This window comes from Lepeophtheirus salmonis, chromosome 6 (assembly GCF_016086655.4).
Source record: "Lepeophtheirus salmonis chromosome 6, UVic_Lsal_1.4, whole genome shotgun sequence".
Taxonomy (NCBI): Eukaryota; Metazoa; Arthropoda; class Copepoda; order Siphonostomatoida; family Caligidae; genus Lepeophtheirus; species Lepeophtheirus salmonis.
The window spans coordinates 10,624,059-10,642,411 of record NC_052136.2 but is presented as its reverse complement, the minus strand read 5'-3'; the positions used below and the strand labels follow the sequence as shown (position 1 = coordinate 10,642,411).

Genomic DNA, 18,353 nt, shown 5'->3' with positions numbered 1-18,353 from the left:
ACGGTCTGATTCACGTATATCAAGAATCTTTTCTAGTAACAAATAAATTTTCATCTGTACCTTCCTTAAAACCCTATTTTTTATATGCATATTTCAATCACTTATAAGTTTGTATTATAATTTCTAGGATGGCTTAAAGTTTCAATAATTGTGAATTAAAGTTTCATATCTTTATTTCAATTTTAAGCCCTAATTCAAATCAAATATGGTCTTTCAATCAAAATTTATAAATTTATATTTTTTTTTTGTGACTGGGTGAAGTTATTACTTTTTGTTTTCGATGTAATCTTGGAAATCTAGTTTTGATGCTAGAGGATATTTTTGGTCTAAACCGATTTGATGTGTGCTCAATTTTATACAAGAAACCACATAGATCAAAATTAATATTGATGAAATGTCAACCTTACATACTTAACTTCCCAATAAAACAAGTTATCTCCTTGTAACTAGTCTATTGGATAAAAAATAACATATATGAGTCAAGAATTGAATGCTGTGAGTTCACAAATATATTGAAGATGCACATAAATTATCATACGCAAACAAAAAAGCATGGAGTACAACTTCTTATGATAAAGTAGCTTGTCATCTCTCCTCTTTTGTTAAAATAGAGGGGATTAAAGTTAATTATACAATGCCAAATAATCTAATCGATATGAATAAATCTTCCATTTTGAAACAATTCCCTTGTCTATTAAAAAACTCAGCAGTTTATCAAACATCTTTTTAAAATAAATGTTATGACACTTCAAATCTTTTTTACCTATCAATAGAACAATATTTCATATGGACTTTGCTTTGCAGTCAAACAATTTTCATGCAATTCTATAAACGACTAATGACCTTCACAAATGTGACCAAAAAAAGGACCAGACATACAAACAAACAGAAATTCTTGTCTATTTACAATGGAGGAAATCAACAAAGAAAATCCATCTTATCATGAACATGAAAAGGATCTTGAATTTGCCAAAATGATTGTAGAAGTATTTTTTACACATTAAGATATAGACAAACTGGCTTAAAGAGACAAAACAAAAAAATGTAGCTTAATGCAGAAAACACGAAACTTTACAAAATTACATAGTCGTACAGATCCCTATGAATGCGAACCCAGATTACAATGTATCTAAATACAACAAAAAAACCAAGTACAGGAAAAAGGAAATCATTGTTGAAGATCCATGGGTCAATACATAATTATTCCTTATCAACTACTAAATTTACTTGAAATAATCATAAAATTATGCCAGAATAGAAAAAAATCCGTTCCTCCTTCTAAAAAGACAAATAAAAAAATATATCGATTGGGTCAAAAATATAATTTAAACATAAATTAAGCAAACTTTTGAACAAAAAAACATTAGTTTTATTTATCGTAGATTTGGGGGATTTTCTAAATGATAAAAATGACTTTTAAAGATAATAGTCCCAATTTACTATAATTTCAGACATTTTTGAAAACTGACGACTTAAAAAAAAAAAAAAAAAAAACTACGATCAGTTTTGTATTCTGCACTAAAAAAATAAATTATATTCTTTGCTTCATTTCCTTGGTAGATATTTTGGTGTTCACTAATGTTATCATCATTTCAAACCCTGGTAGGTGAGGAGCAGATTTTCTATCAATACTTTATAAACAGATAAAAAACACAAATTAAAGAATTTAATACCGATAAAATTATAAGGATTGTGAAGTTATTTTATCACTCATGTTTCCAATTTCTATTAGGATACGTGAAACATTGACTTTTGTCACATATAATATTTTTTATTATTTGCCTATGACAAACTCTATCTTAAAGCCTCCTTCATATTTGTAAACGTTGATACCATGCATTCTAAAGACCTCAGTCTATTCTTATAATGCCTCTTTATCTCAGCCTTAACAACATTTAGCACATAAATATTCTTCTAAATCTTAACAATTAATTGCATTGTTTGAAAAATACTCGGAAACTGATGAAGGATTCTGCTGCAAAAATAATACATTAATTATTTTCATGTAAAATATATTAAAATATGATACACACAAGAAATTACAAGAACAATTGGATAAACACCTGAGGAATATAACAGAGGGTTAAGAGTTCCAAATTTCTTCAGAAGTGAATTTGGATATAATTAATGTTCAATAAAGTTGTTAAAAATTCCATAAAATGGAGTAGCTTGTCATTTCAATTGGTCTTTTTGTATATATATATATACATTTATGCACATTTCCATGATTAATGATACCAATTTCTTTATTCGTTTCTTTCAAAATATATAATTTTGATAATTAATTATGTATATCAATATGTTTACTACTATGTTTTTCAGTACAATAAAAAATAATTATTGTTCATAGGCTGATTTAACTCCTCCTGCAGACTTATTTTCATAGTATATTTCCTTCATATTCCATTTTCAAATATTATAGGTGTTATTATTGATTATTTCTTGTTTTGGCTAGTTTTTGATCCAAGTTTTTATTTTTGAAAAAATAAGAAATATGATATTATAATATACATTTAATGATCAATTTAAAAAAAAGGAGTGCAAGCAAAATTTATATTTATATATGTACTCTAGATTAGATCGTTATGACATAAATTCAGATACTTTGTATTGTTTGGATATTTTTATTCATCTAAACAAAAAAAAACAGCCATCAATTTGCAAGAAATATAATTTCCTTTATGAACGCATAAGATATAGATAGTAAAATGTCGTACCTTAAAGAATTTAAAAGACAGTTTTTGTAGTATTAAATCATACATAGATAACATATAGTTTCCTATTTGGCATAAAGGAACTCTTGAAATATATTTGATAATAATATATTAAACATATGCATGTAATATGCGGTTCCACAAAGTATAACTATTACTTGCAACATCTTTGGAAGAAAAATATTCATTACGTGAGGCAAGTTAGAGAAATTTTGTTAAAGAATACTTTTGGCGTGAAGTGGTGTTAAAAGAAATATAATTAAATTATAAAAATCATCTATTTCGATTCAACTTGATAGTTTAAAAGAAAAAACATGTTTTTTTTTTAATATTTTACAAATTTTCGAATAAAAACGCGTCCCTGAAAAACCTTTTTATGTAAAATTAAAGGTTCTTGTTTAAATGAACAAAATCAAAATAACTTGCAATAAAAAATTCAGAACTTTATTCATTTTCGTACAGTTTAAAGTACACTAAGAAAATAATGAACTTATAATCAATTTATTCTATTATTTAATATTGATAAACTATTCAAAGTTTCATAATTGTTCTTTCTTTTAACAGTGAAATTAATAAAATTTCAGACAATGAGTCTGAGTAGATTTTTATTAATTTAATCAGTAAAATATAATAAAATTAAATTCAAGTCAATTGTGAATATAGTTTTGGTATTTAAAACATTTCTGCGAGAAAAAATGAAGAAATACAATTTTCATTGATGCATATGGGTCTTTTTGATAGAAGGTACTTCCAAAGTACTATAAAGCATACTTATTGAGTTATAATGTTGAAATAATCATGATTATCCAAAGTTGTAAAATGTAACCATCTTATTTTTGAGATCAATATCATTATACCATAATATCATTAAGTTCTATTATTAATCTTTGTTATGTTGTCTTTTTACAGATTGATTGATTGTCTCAAATCCCACTATGCTAGACAATATTTGGGTTTGTCTAATACTACTCTGCGTGTATTTTCATTCTAGTGAAAGCTTTGATAATAATACTATTGACGTCAATGGGGTGAGTGGTCAAAATATTGATTTACATTAAATATTTATAAAGCCATCTAAAGATAGAACACTCATATATATTTTTGTGTTGTAGTGTAGGAAAGTCATTAAATTAGGAGTAATGTTTTCATTTATGAAAATCCTTAATTTGTTTTTATTTTCAAATAGAAAATAAAGTTTTATAGTTAGATTCACAAGAAATTTAATATAAATAAAGTTATAATTTTTTTCTTGCCAAACAATTTAAAAAAATAAAACATAAGCATTGGGAAACTAACATTAATTGTTGAATAGTGTATTATACTTGTCTTTCATTGCTTTTTTTTCAAAATATCATAAATAAATAAATTACTATCAATGATACCACAAATTAAATTTGAGTCAAATCTGTTTTGTCGTGGATTGACTATTTTAAGAAAAGCTATAAATTCTCGGCATATTTTGGTGTTTCGAGTTTTTATAATACTCTTTCTTTTCTTGAGGAGAGATCATCTAAAAAAAAAATTAACCAAGTGTGTTAGTATTTATCATTTTCTGACTATGTTTTTGTTTGATACGAAGGTCATTTTATTTCTCTCACAGCTGCTGAAACTGTATTAAAAGGTTATGACAGCTAAGCAACTTTTGGCTCAAACATTGTTCAAATTGAGAGGTGTACTATATTAATTTTTCATTTCCTTTCTTCTACATACCCATAATTTACAACTCTCCTTATACGTATGAAAATTAATTCACAGGATGTTGAGGAATCTACTATGGAAAACATATATATTTTTCATTATTATGATCTTTATAAGATTTAATTTATTGTCTTCTCCGTGTCAAATGCAACACTTTTTGAAAAATTACAAAAATTATTATATTTCATCAAATTTGGAAAATTTAATTCATAAATACAATCAAAGGACACCATATTTGCATTCACAATCAATATAGTCGCCAAGTGCTGAACTTTGCACAGCAGTCCTTGACAAAATTGGCTCCACATTGGCTCAAGTAGTGATGATGTCGGTATTCAGTTGGTTGTATCGGACTTTAATCATATCTTTGAAGTACCGAAAAAAATGAAACTGTGGGGAGATCAAGAGGTTGCTTCTGAAGTTTGTTAAAGAGGATTTTGAACCCATTCACACGCCTTACCCGGTAAAAAGGCTTTGAATCCAAAAATGACTTTGAAGTAGGCATTTAGGTTTCATTGTTGTTCAGCTATTAGCCCATGGTGGTCTGGCTACTATCAAATTCACAAGGAAGACCCTTGACGGTTCTCTTGCATCTGCTGCCTTCAACTGCTTCAACCATTACTTTTGGCCTCTTTGACTTTGATATGGACCATGTGGAATTTTTTGGTGTTACATTTGCGATTACCCAGTACACAGTAGAGTGATTACAGCCCTGCACTTTAGAGATCTCTTATGGTGATTTTCCTTGCATGGATAGCTCCAGAATTGCAGCTTTGCGTTGCTTCATGTTCTTGGATATGCCCCTTGTTTTATGAATTGACTTTTTTTTATTACAGTTTCTTTATACAATTTTTTCATTTAGTTGTAAGTGTGAAACATCAAAATATAATCAGGCGGACAAAGGCACACCATTTCAAAAAGTGTTGCATTTTATATGAAAAGGCCCGTATTTCAGTAATCGACATGCATAAACTACTTTATGTATTTATTAAAACAATCTAAAAGTATTTTAGAGAATAGAAATATGTAATACATGTATAACGATCTGTTTCATGATAAGAAAAGATGCATAATTCACAAACATTTATTGTCATAATATACTGAAATAAGAATTTTATATAAACTTATTTATGTAATAGTAATATTATGGCTCACTTTTTCATAGTTTAATAAAATAGACATTTTTGCCATTATTAATATGTAGTATATCTAATAATATTTCAATGTTGTCACTGAATAGGGTTTAGTGATATTTGATAGTGATTTAGATATTAATAAGTGATGTTCTATTTATAGTACAAATATATATATTAATAATATAAGTAGGACATTACATGTCATGTGTGTCGTGGATTTGCCATTTATTACTACATATTTTTATAACTTATAAGTTGTACATCTTTATTACTAAAATTACAGTTGTACTAACACCTCTCATAGCGAACTGAGTGTATCAAAAATAAACAAATTATCAACGAATTTTTTTGCAAAATGTAACGCTTTACAGGTGATAAGTTAATTAATCTATCACTATATTTATATGAGTTTTCTACTCTACATTCAACATTTAAAATTTGTTTATGTTATTAGAGTCATGAGTACTTTACTTAAAATCATAAAAAAGTTTAATATATTTAATTTGGCACTGCTTTACTCAAAATACTAGCTCAAATCGAGAGTGTTGTTCAATTCCAATCATAACAAAAAATAAATATATCTGTCAATCATACATCTCTTCTTAAATCTGAATACTACTAATACTGCCAAGAGAATAATTAATTAACAGGCTCTTATGATGATCCCAAAGATTGTTTTATTAATTAGTTATCTTATTTGATAAAGAAATATACATATATTTATTAACTATTCCCAGAATTGTTTTAACCGTTCCAAATAGTTATTGGCTGTAATGCGATAAAAAAAAGGCTGAATAAACACTCTAAATATATGCTAACAAATAACAGTAAGTACACACTAGAACGACGCCTGTATTACATTTCCCTTCACGGACTGTTTGTAAAAGAGATAATCCTACCGAACTTTAAAAAATTGCAGATCAGCAGCAAGAATAAAAATATCAGGCTATATTTTAAGCTGCATAATATAGTTACAGTACAGGTATTATCTTTCTGGTAAACGTCTAAATAATAAATTTCATTTGTATGACCAACTATTTAAGCAAATATTAGTTTTCACTGAAAATATATGAACTGATGCTGGATAAAATACAAACATTACCCTTCCGAATTTCGTCTAGACATAGGTTTCAAATGTTTAATAACGTACATATTTCTTTGAAAGTCTAGAATTTGGACCTTAGTTAATACTTTCTAAAAAATGATATTAATAAAATAACCATCGTCTTTCTAGACTTACTTAAAAGAAAAAACTGCTGTTGCATATATTTTTGCTGTTCATGTAATGTCCTTTTGACGTTTGACGTATTTTTTTCATAAATTTATTGGTAACATAACTGATTCCAGAATGACTTACCTGGCCATTCCAGATGACAAAGGATATTAGATCATTATTAATCACCATGTGGTCTACATAATGTATATTTAAATATTTAATGTAATTTGGTAAATAGTAAAAGTCATAAAATTTCATCTGAATATATAAAAATATTTTTTATCATATTTGGTATTTAATAAAAAACAGTAAAGTTGTTTTGACATCAACAGCTAATCTGGTATTAAAATACCTAAAAAAGATATATAAAATAAAGTTTTTCATTAAAAATTATCTTTGTAATAAAATTTTACCACTTATTTTTCTTGAAGACTTAGAAAAGTTATTCAGTGCCTTCATTTGAACATATTTTTTTAATTTCCTATCAATCAATTAACAAAATAAAAATTTATTCACTTTTTCTGGATATTTTGTTGGTTTTATATAAAAAATTGACAGTCAGCTTTGAATTTTTATAAAATATGTATAGGGTACATCGAAAAACTCCAATTGAAATTGAAAAAGGCAATATAAATAATGAAACGAAATATTTTCACATTGTCACATACAATAAAATATAGTGTTTAATTTTAACTGCAAATAATTAAAACCTTGAAATTTAAAGTTTTGTTTCTCAAAAAGTACACCATCCTTCGATTTTAAATTTTAAGGGATTATTTAGAAATGTGTGAAGATTAAAATCTCTTTTGCTATCCAAAGTTGAAGTACTACAGAATTATTCGGGCTTAATCATTAAGGGTCCGACAATTTGGAGCGTTCACCAATACGAAACTTACCTTAGGTAGATTTATGAAATATTTTACATAAATATCAATTTATGTATTATCAAAATCTATAAAAAATTACAATTTTGGGTGATTCATAACCAAGTCTATATCTTGGAATTTTTTTTTTAATTCGAACCTTGTATACTTATGGAGTTTTGTTATTTATTTCCTATTTAATCACATGGTCTTTGTTAGCCTTATAAATGTGCAAGTTATATTTAATTTTAGTACTATTTTAAAATCACTTTTTTTACTTCATTACTTTAAATAAAAAGGAATTAAATTAAATAGAAAGTGAAATAAAATCAATTATTTAACTTTTAAAAATGATTCACATAATTCATATTTACATGGTTTTAGACCTTTCTCCCAGAAGTAACCAGGTTGCTGCTGAACGCTTCCTATAAGAATCAGTAAAATTATTTTAAATGGGTGAATTCCACTTTAAATATCGTAGAATTAAAGTAAAATTTAATAACTTTAGAAAATTAAACGTAAAATTTAATAACTTTAGAAAATTAAACATAAAATTTAATAACTTTAGACAATTTAACGTAAAATTTAATGAAAAGGTCTTAGTTTTACATTGATAATCATATGTGTTTTAACCCTGCAAATTATTTGATGAATTTTTAAACATTTCTTCAATGATGATCATGTTCTAATGAATATATTTATATATATATATATACTTAATTTCATGAAATACCTAATTATAAAGGAGATTTATTTATGCATTTTCTTTTGAAGACTGTCTAAATCAATAAGTATTTCGAGAAATTTTGTTAATATACTCTGATATGTACCCTTATATGCATGTATAGTATGATTAAAGAGGCTCTCAAAAGCAATGAATATGCAAATTCTTTTGTGTATCAGTGACATGACATTACGTTTTTGATTTATGATTTTGTGCATATTTGTAACAATATATATATATTGTTATTTGTTCTATTTCTTAATATGTTGTAAAGGGTTGTAACTAGAGTGATGATTTTGAGAATTTCAACTTATCTGCTATGACGTTTCGTTAGATTAGCACAAAAAAGCTATGATATAAAAGAAATGAAGTCATTCCCACTCCATATCTAGCAATGGTATAGGCAGGAATTACTCTCCTATCTTCATATATATTTATAATCTAACCACTCTTTACTCTTAAAACTTTTGTTTCTGAAGGGATGTAAATCGGGGATACCATACAAGAATTTAATCTATGATTCTTAATGGCTTCGGAATCTAATAGCAGGGTTTAAGGTATTATAAGTATTGAAACCAAGTTTTTTTCAATCATCATTTTAAGGATTAAGAGTATCCTAGATTGTTCAACGTTTCTTAAATATTTTTTAAACTCCTTACAAGACATAATTTAAGTTATAACTTTATCCCTATATTGAATTATTTTGCTTAAAATATTCGTATAATTAATATATTATTATACTAATAAAGATTTATATGTTTTATTAAAAATTGATGTTCAAAAAAGCTTTTTAATGGTGTAGACATGAGAAGAGTTGACTATTAGCTGATTTGTTATACTTATGGACATGTAATTTTTGAAGTATATGTTCATACAATTTTTAGAGTGTAAAATAAAATATTTTTCTTACAAAATGGACAAAGAGTAGATTAACAGCACTTAACATTGTTGTTGTTGTTTTTTCCATAAATTTGTATGATTTAATAATACCAAAGTACTTAAGTTATCCTTGTTTGGACTTATGTAGCCTGTAGGTAAATATATATTATTTAAGTACTCAAATAAGATCCTCAAATATTAACAATAAGAGGATATTATATTCTTTTACAAAGAAGATAGACATTTTATAAAATTACTTTTTCAATAATATAAAACTTTTTTTGCTCTATACTAATGTGATGGTCGATTTGCAACTATCCCATAAGCTGTGGCTTATAAAAATAGAGTTTTTCATCAATTTAATAGACTTTATTCAGTCCTTTAATTATAATGGATATAACATTAGAGATACAACTATTTATTGGCAAGTAATTGTAGCCAGCAAATGTGTAGATTTCTCAGTTATTGACAAATTTGGTTAATAATTCTTCTATTTACATTTATTACTTTAGTTTATAAGAGCAATTATATTTCAAAGAATGGTACAAAAAATAAGTGTATGTCAGCATGTTTAATTAAATGGATTCCTCTTCCAACAAATAAAAAGTAACAAGTAGAATGTTGTGCATGGATAGAGCATACCTGTCCGTAAGACTTTATAATAGGATTTCTTTTCCAAAACCAGTTGTTTAACCTATTCTACAATTAATAGAATTATTTTATCATATACAAATGCTATATATTTTATAGCCAATCTAAAGAATAACAACAATACCCATTCTTTACTAGGAAAACAACTAGTTTAGACCTTCAAAATTACAGTTAAAATGAATAATTTAGTTAGTATATCGGAAAGTTGGTTTGTTAATTTTTATTAATAGAAAATAAATACTAAAATCAACTGGTTTTAAAACAAAAATGGAGCTGAAATAACTAATTTTGTGATAAATCAGGAATTTGTTGTGAATATTATACAAAAATAGCATACGTAAATCCAAAGAAACAAGTTTACTCAGAGTCAAACTGCAATATAAATATTATTGAACTGAAATATATGGAAATAAACTGGTTTTTAACATAATTTCCTCAAATATTATTTCCATTTATTTAGTTTGTTTTTAATTTTATGTAGTATTTACTGGAATTTTAATGAAGAATCAGCCGTTAACCATAATTCTGAATAATCAATAATCGACTAAATTGATTACTACACATATAAAATAATGAATAGCATTTCTCTTCAGTCGTCCAAAATCTAAATTTTTTATTTTTTATTAAATAATATACGAAAAAAACCATTTCAAGATTAGCTTTGGCCTTTAAAGTCTTTTTTTTAAAATAATATTTTTTAGTATAATTTCGATTCATAGTCATATTTTAAAATGAATTAGCTATATAGATGAAAAATTAAGTAACTTTTAATTGATAAAGAACATACAAGCATTCGAAAGATAAAATATTCATTAAGTTATCTTGAACACAGTTCTCAAAAACTGTGTTTAAATATACAAAAAAAAAAAAAATCAAGCAGTAAAATGAAAAATAAATATATGGAAAATTCTTCATTTTCTTTTTTCTCTTTAGCTTTAATTATAGTTAAAAGTTTAAAATAAAGCTAATATTACAACTACAAAATATTTTTTATAAAAAAAAGTTTTATTTGGATTTCTTTTTCAGTGTAACTTTTAATTTTTTACAAAATAGTTAACAAAAATCAGGGAAACATTTTAAGAATGTCTTTTGTTAAATTAAATATAATTATGTCAAGTTTCAAACTAAATTTAACAAGTAATTAATTTTTTTAGGACTAGGAAGTTTAAATATGTTTCATATCCAATATATTTATTAGACGTTAGTATTATCGAAAACTTATATTTATACTAAATTTCTGATTCTTTACAGTCTTTTATGTTTTCACTACTTCTTAAAATTAGTAAAATAGTTTAGTTAAGTATAGGTAATTTTGAAAAGCAAAATTTTATAATATCTATTAGGTCAGAAATTACATTTTCTGAATATTAAAAAAGGAAAAATTTCATAAAACTGCAATTGTATTAAATACTTATATACCCAATAGTCGTAATAAGCATCTTATTAATAGCATGCAGGAATCCCAAAACAAACCAAGAAATAAAACAAACATTGCAGTTTTATCAATAAATATAATCGTACATCAATTGGTTGGTATATGATATACAGTTTTCTATTAAATTTAAAAAGTTTTAAATAATCTGATCAAAAAAATAATGACCTACAAAGAATTTAAAATAGAGCTTGATAGTCACATTGCTTCAAATAAAATTTGGTTCATTTTATATATTAATAAAGATGAATATGATGATTATTTTTAACAGGTTTGATTACAAGTAAAAATACAGTTTTTATTAAGTTTTAAATGATCTAATCTAAAAGACAATGATGAACAATGAATTAAATGTAGAGTATTTATTCGGATTTTAATTTAACAGACATTTTGTTTTAAAACAATATTTAATATTGGGAAATATTTGGGACACAAAAGGCTCCCTTTCAACTTTCATTATGAGTTATAATTTAAATTATGAGTTTTTTCTTAAATTTAAACATTACACTTTGGAATAAAATAATTATACTAAAACTTTTAACATTATCATATTACGTTGGTAGATAATTAATTTTTTTTGTCCATTTTCCTAATTATCACCGATATAGGACATTGTGCACAAATTTTACACAGATTTTTCTCTTAATCCTCCGGTAGTAAATATTCTTTACATTACAAAGTTAGGGAACTGTGTAGAAAATAAATCCCAAAATAAAAGGTATTTACTACATTATAAACAGTTAAAATAATTACGTCATTTAAATTTTGTATAATTTTCTTATCTATTTCATACCTTTTCCACACATAAATATCAGTAAAAAATTTGAAATACTTTCATAAATATAAGACATCGAGCCAAATTAACAATATCAGCTCATGGTTTAAAATTTGCTTCCTTAAAGTAGAAACATTAAATTTATATTTTCGATGTAAGTTTATAAGAAATGTTTATAAATTTATACCAATTTAAGGAATCAAATTAGTAATTATCAGTTTTGATGAGGTTGCGTCTAATATACACTATAATAAATTAAATAATTGCTTGTAATCTAAATTAATGTTTCAGGAATATAGTAAAAATTTTTGGCGATAAAATTTTCATTTAAATAGCATTGTTATAAAGCTCGGGTTGTATAATATCCAATTTTACAAATTAAGGGTTAATACACGATATAACTGTATACACATATTATATTTGATATTTCATAAGTTTAAAGTTTATTTAAACACATGAAACATATACGCCCTGCACCATCAAACTAAAATATCTTATTTGAAAAAATGTTTGATTTATGTTTATAATAATTGAGCTTAAATTACAAAAAATAAAAGAAATATGTTTCAGAATATTATTACTTCACATAATTAAACAAATTCTTTTTTTGGGTTATTATGTATATATACAGCCTCATCGAACTAAAAGACGCTCATACAAAAAGAAATTGTGTTACATACATCTTTTTAGACGGGTGACTAGATATTTTGTTAAAGTGCTGTACTCTTTAACTTTCTATGACCCAAATTATGTTGGAATTATTTTTATAAAATTTTCTCGCATATATAAAGTATCTTCTGTATAACTAACCATATTTAGTATAAAAATAAAATATTTAGATACAAACGTGAATAAAAGGGATATTTCCCAAATTTGGTACATCAGGCACACATACATAAAACTATATGGTCAAATAATTCACATTGAGCATACAAATGCATAATGTAATAATATGTATTTATTTGTGGATTATATATAAAATAATGATTGCATGAGCACATGGCTCATAGGATTCAAAGCACAAAATTGATAGAGTGGATGAGGTGCAATCAAAACACGTACAATTATATTAATATTTAGATGTAACTGATATACCAGGTGTGTTTTTGAGCAATACACAGTATCCGTATTGTTAAAAACGTGTACTTAATCCCTATTATAAGTTTCTAACAAATGCATACAATGTCATTTGATTAATAAGTTTATAAAATGTGCCAAATTAGGCACATTGGGTTGGTATTGACAATCTTATGAACTTAGAATACTTTAAGCGCATACAGCATACAACTGTTGTTCATTGTTTTGGCAGCTAGCCAGAAGTTTTTGGTGTCAATTTAGTAAATTATCACTTTCAACAATGTATTTATTCCACAATCGTGGAAATGGCAGTGTCTTTGTTGCGATCAACAACAAACGAGAAACGTTAACATTGCAAACTTTTCATACCTGGACATGTCCTTTGTCCGTAGAGTCATGAAGGAACCAGAAGATTCTAGAGGTAATAGCAAGACACTGCTCAATGCCACACTGAAATGAAAACGTTGATGGCTTTTCTTTGAGCTATTCTTTTGCCTCCGAGCTCACCAGACCTCAATCACATAAACTTATTTGTGTGGGGTGCAGTTAAAAGACACACTAATAGATCCTCCAACAACAGAAAATATGAGTAGGATATACAGGATCCGGGAGGAATTCCAGAATCTGCCAAAAGAGATTGTCATCAGGAGTTGCTCCCGTTTTCTTGGTCAAGTATATACTTTTATTCGCCCCTAGGGCCATTTTATTGAATATTGAGTAAAAAATTGATTCAGCTTTTATTAGGAATTGGTTTTTTTTTAATCAGATGATTAGTTACGGAGAAAATCCATTTTTTTAATCGTTTTTGTTGTTAAATAAAGGTTCCATCTTGTATTGATTCATTATCATATTTTTATGTCTTTATTGCAAAATATGTAAAATATGACACCACGCCTTACAAAATGTATTATAAAGGCAATTACGAAAATATAGATATATTAATTTATTTCCAAAGTAACAAAGAAATATTGTTTTTATATAATATTTATGTGTTACCTATTGGTGGTTAATTGCATTTGTAACTGTTTTGTGAATGACTTGATTTGTAGTCTAGTCGTTCACGTTTCCATCTTTTTATCCCGTATGCCACAGCAAAAATACCTATTTTTCAAAAAAAAAAAATCAAACGATGTTGGAAGATTTTATTAGTCTACGTCGACCAAGCAAATCTCTAGGAGGAGCTTGCATGATTTATGTTCTGGCAATACTTCTAAACTCAAGTTCTAATTTGTAAAAATGACTCATAAGTACTTATTTGATGGAATATGAATTCTATATTAATCGCTATTTTGGTCTATTTTATCAGTCCAGCACATGCAAGAATAATTCATTCCTATCATATGAGGACGCTCAATTTCAACTTTCTACTTTTCTATCGAGGACTATTTTTTCACTTTTTGTAGTTGGTATATCGGAGTTAATATTATAAACCATTGTCTTAGCAGCATTATCTGTCCAACAATAATAACAATTGTCCATTCATACTTTTGAGATTTTTTTAGGGATTTAACCATTTTTGAATTTACTTTGGATGTTTCAGTGCTCTTCAAATTTTTTTCACCTTTATTAGCCACTGTATCATTTTTCAATACATTCAGCATAACTCTGATGCTAACATACACTAAAATTATCAATTAAACACCCACTATCTTTATTTGCTGAGTTGCATCCGATTCCGGATAATTTTTAGTAAGAGTGATAAAAATTCCACCTTCTATCCTTTGCGTTCTTTTAGAATTTATAATATCTCTTGTACTTACTTTCAAACGAGAAATAATCTATTTTCCTTAATACTATCAGCATGTATAAAATATATTTATTCATTTACTCAATTTAGGACCAACCAATTTTTTCAAATTTGTAGTCTAATTTAAGCAAAATTGTCCGAGAGAATAAAAATATTTACAATAAAATATGTGTACTCTTCCTCTAACCAAAATAATACTAGATTTAGTATTAAAACTAGTTTTGGTATGAAATTGAGAATAATGATTTTGATCATGAATTATTTTGAAGATAACTACCAAGTGGTCCATTAAAATCTGAACACGTAAAAAATCAATAATTAATGATGTTGGTGATCGAAATTAATTCAGATTTCGATATATTAAGTATGAACAATTTTTACAAAAAAAAAAAAAAATATTGAGCTCTCTATCTTACCTACAAATTGAGACAATGACACTTGAAAGGTATCCACAAATTTCTATTTGTGCACAAGCAGTTGGGTGTCGTCAGGACCACCGTCTCCGCCTTCAGAAAAACTGAAACGGTGGAGGGGAAGTCTGGCTATGTCAAAAAGGCCAAACTGGTCCTGCAGGAGTGAAAGAAAACATCCAAGGTCAATACCCTCAACGGCATGAGGGCCCCTGCTAGAGCTGCTAGAGATATCCTCATATAAGACGGTACAGAGAGCTATTAAAAAGTGCAGAGAAGGGCCTTGTGAGGGTGAAAAGGCCACTTTTGATACTATACATGAAAGAAACCGATCTCCTCCTTATGGCTCACCAATAGCCCTGATGCAAACCCCCTCACTACACTTTTTGGTTGCATGTAGTAGGAAATACCTGCAGTGTATCACATCCAAACACTAAGGCCTTCTAGCCCACTGTCAGCCAGCACTAGAACGCCATGACAGAGGAATACATCTGCAGTTGGTGCCAGACCTTCCGTCATAATCCTGGAAACCATCATTCCAGTTAAGGGCAACTGCCTTAATTAGTACAAGACCTCAGACACACATCTATTTATAGCATTAATTTTTTCGATATTATATTGTCAATTATTAAATTATATCTTGATGAAGTTTCAAATTCAATGTTTTCAGATTTTAATGGATCAATCGGTAAATATAATCAAATTAACATGATTCAATATCTAAAAATGCAAAATAGACTTGTTTTTATCCTTACTCTTATTTTAATTTTATTGACATGAATATTTATCTAATTGTAGACAATAACTAATCAGCAAACTTCTAAGGACATCCCTTTGCGAAAAAATAACTGTGGTGTTTGGAATGAAACAGTCGAAGAATATGTGGATACTTGTGCATTCTGGATGGAAGGAGTGGTCCTCACAGTTACGGGTAAATTAATTAATCCATTAAGTTCTTCGAGTACAACATCTTACATGATTTTGTCTAAAATTGATAAATATACTTCATACATCTTATCAAATTATATTAAAAAACTAAAAATAAGAAAAAATATGGTTTCAGTCTTAGAATATACATGTAAAAAAATTGAATGAATAGTTAAATACTCGAATATTTACTTGCTACAAAATTATTTTGTTGTTCATATTACTCGCAATATGTATGCTAATTGGATATTCAATTAAATGCAATTTTGTATTAATTTGTTTACATTATGCCATTAGTGAAAATAATAAGTAGGGTGGTAAAAGTTTTTATAAATTTACTTCTACAATGTTAAAGTTCTGACTATTCATTTATTCTTATTTTTTTAAATAACATACAAATAAAGTTTTTACACGATTTTGAGTTTCAATATTTTCCCAACAAATTCATTAAAAAATTAAATAATTTGTAAATTGATTAATCTTTAAAATACGTTTTCTACTGAGTTATGCAGGAAATATTGGTAGCTAATTATATAAAAATTTAATTTAAAAAACCAAAAAAAATATTAAGATAGTTGTAATAATGATCAACTTCCCTTGTAACACATGGGCTAGAAATTTCCAGGGCTTAACAAAGAAAATACGTTATTTGTACAAACTCTTTTCAAGCTCTTGATTTGTTTGAACGGTATTTTACCCATCAAAAAGCAGATTAAATTAAAAAAAAACAAAAAAAAATCCATTATTATAGGAAACAACAAAAGTAGTGTCACACATAGAACAATAATTCATAAACTAAAGAGTAGATTGTCGTCATTAAATTTGGAATAACGACTTTTGAAGGTTGGTAATAACAGAACATGAGGTGAATTAAAAAAAAAAATAGATCCATCTACGTTTGAGCCCCAGGAATTTTTTTGCCCAATGTGAAATGTATGTATTATATATATGTATGACTTAAATTATATACGAGACAAAATTTGATATACATATATATTTATATCTCTCATGAATTCAAAAAGAGTGAAACATTTTTTTTTACTTTTTTGCAATGTTTTAAGTATGATAAACATACCACCAGAAAAAAATAATAATATAATTATAATTTTTTATTTATTATCACAATATTAAAATGTTTATGTAACACTAAGGATAAATAAAATTTAAGTTCAAAATGCATTTATTACTAATTAGGAGGCTACTAAGAATTTCATTTCATAACACACATTTTAGAATTAATCTACCATTAAATAATGTACTTACAATTTGCTAGACAGAATTATATAACCGTTATTGATACTAAAAGGATTGAAACAATCGTGAAACATGTAAACTCCGGTATTTTAGAGACTGAAATGCATGAAGATTTATCCTTAAACACATATTACCCCAATAATTATTGCAGGTCATCTTTTTTTTAATAGTAGAGACCATTTTTGAATTGTTGCTCAGGGGCAACGTTAAGAAAAAAAGGGTTAAATGCACAATATTTAATTATTTATGCAGTCTACTCGTTAATAATTACCTCATAATTATTTGTTGTTCATAACATGTAACTATTTAGTGTATGTCATTTCTAAAACTCACATAATTATAATGGTTTTCCCTCCCAGGGTTTTTATTATTCACGTTCATTAAACAAAACGTCACATATCACATTACATAAGGTACAAAAAAATAAATTTAATAAAAGTACCGATTATGAATATATTTAAACTATCTGAAGTTTTTTTAAATTATTCTGATAATCTTTGTATCGTAAAGAAAATGAGATTTTTTTTTCTAGACTGCAGTAGTTCATAACTCAAACTGTAGATACACTATTTTTAAACTAAAGACATCATGCTTTACTCATACCAACAATAGCAGAGTTTTCAATTTTTAAAACTGAAGAGACTTGTAAAATGTGATTTTTTTGAAAATAAGACCCTTAGCGTCTCGATAATCGATCAGGACTTATTATTGATAAGATAAATAAAAAATTTCCTTTGCAGTATTCCTACGATTATTTTTCTTTTTTAACTCTATAATAACATAATATCATATTTGATAAATGAGTTAGAGAAACCTTGTTTCGAGGAGTTTGATAAATTATGGATCAAAA

General features: G+C 26.5%; 1 protein-coding gene across 1 annotated transcript in view; it reads left to right on the top strand.

Moving 5' to 3' along the window:
- Positions 1–18,353, top strand: part of LOC121120870 (FMRFamide receptor) — a 62,347-nt gene that overhangs the window by 28,900 nt on the left and 15,094 nt on the right. Inside the window, exons 2-3 of the mRNA XM_040715765.2 lie at positions 3,624–3,742; positions 16,121–16,253. Coding sequence (XP_040571699.1) covers positions 3,650–3,742; positions 16,121–16,253 — 226 coding nt within the window. The 5' untranslated portion in view covers positions 3,624–3,649. The remainder of the gene's footprint in view (positions 1–3,623; positions 3,743–16,120; positions 16,254–18,353) is intronic.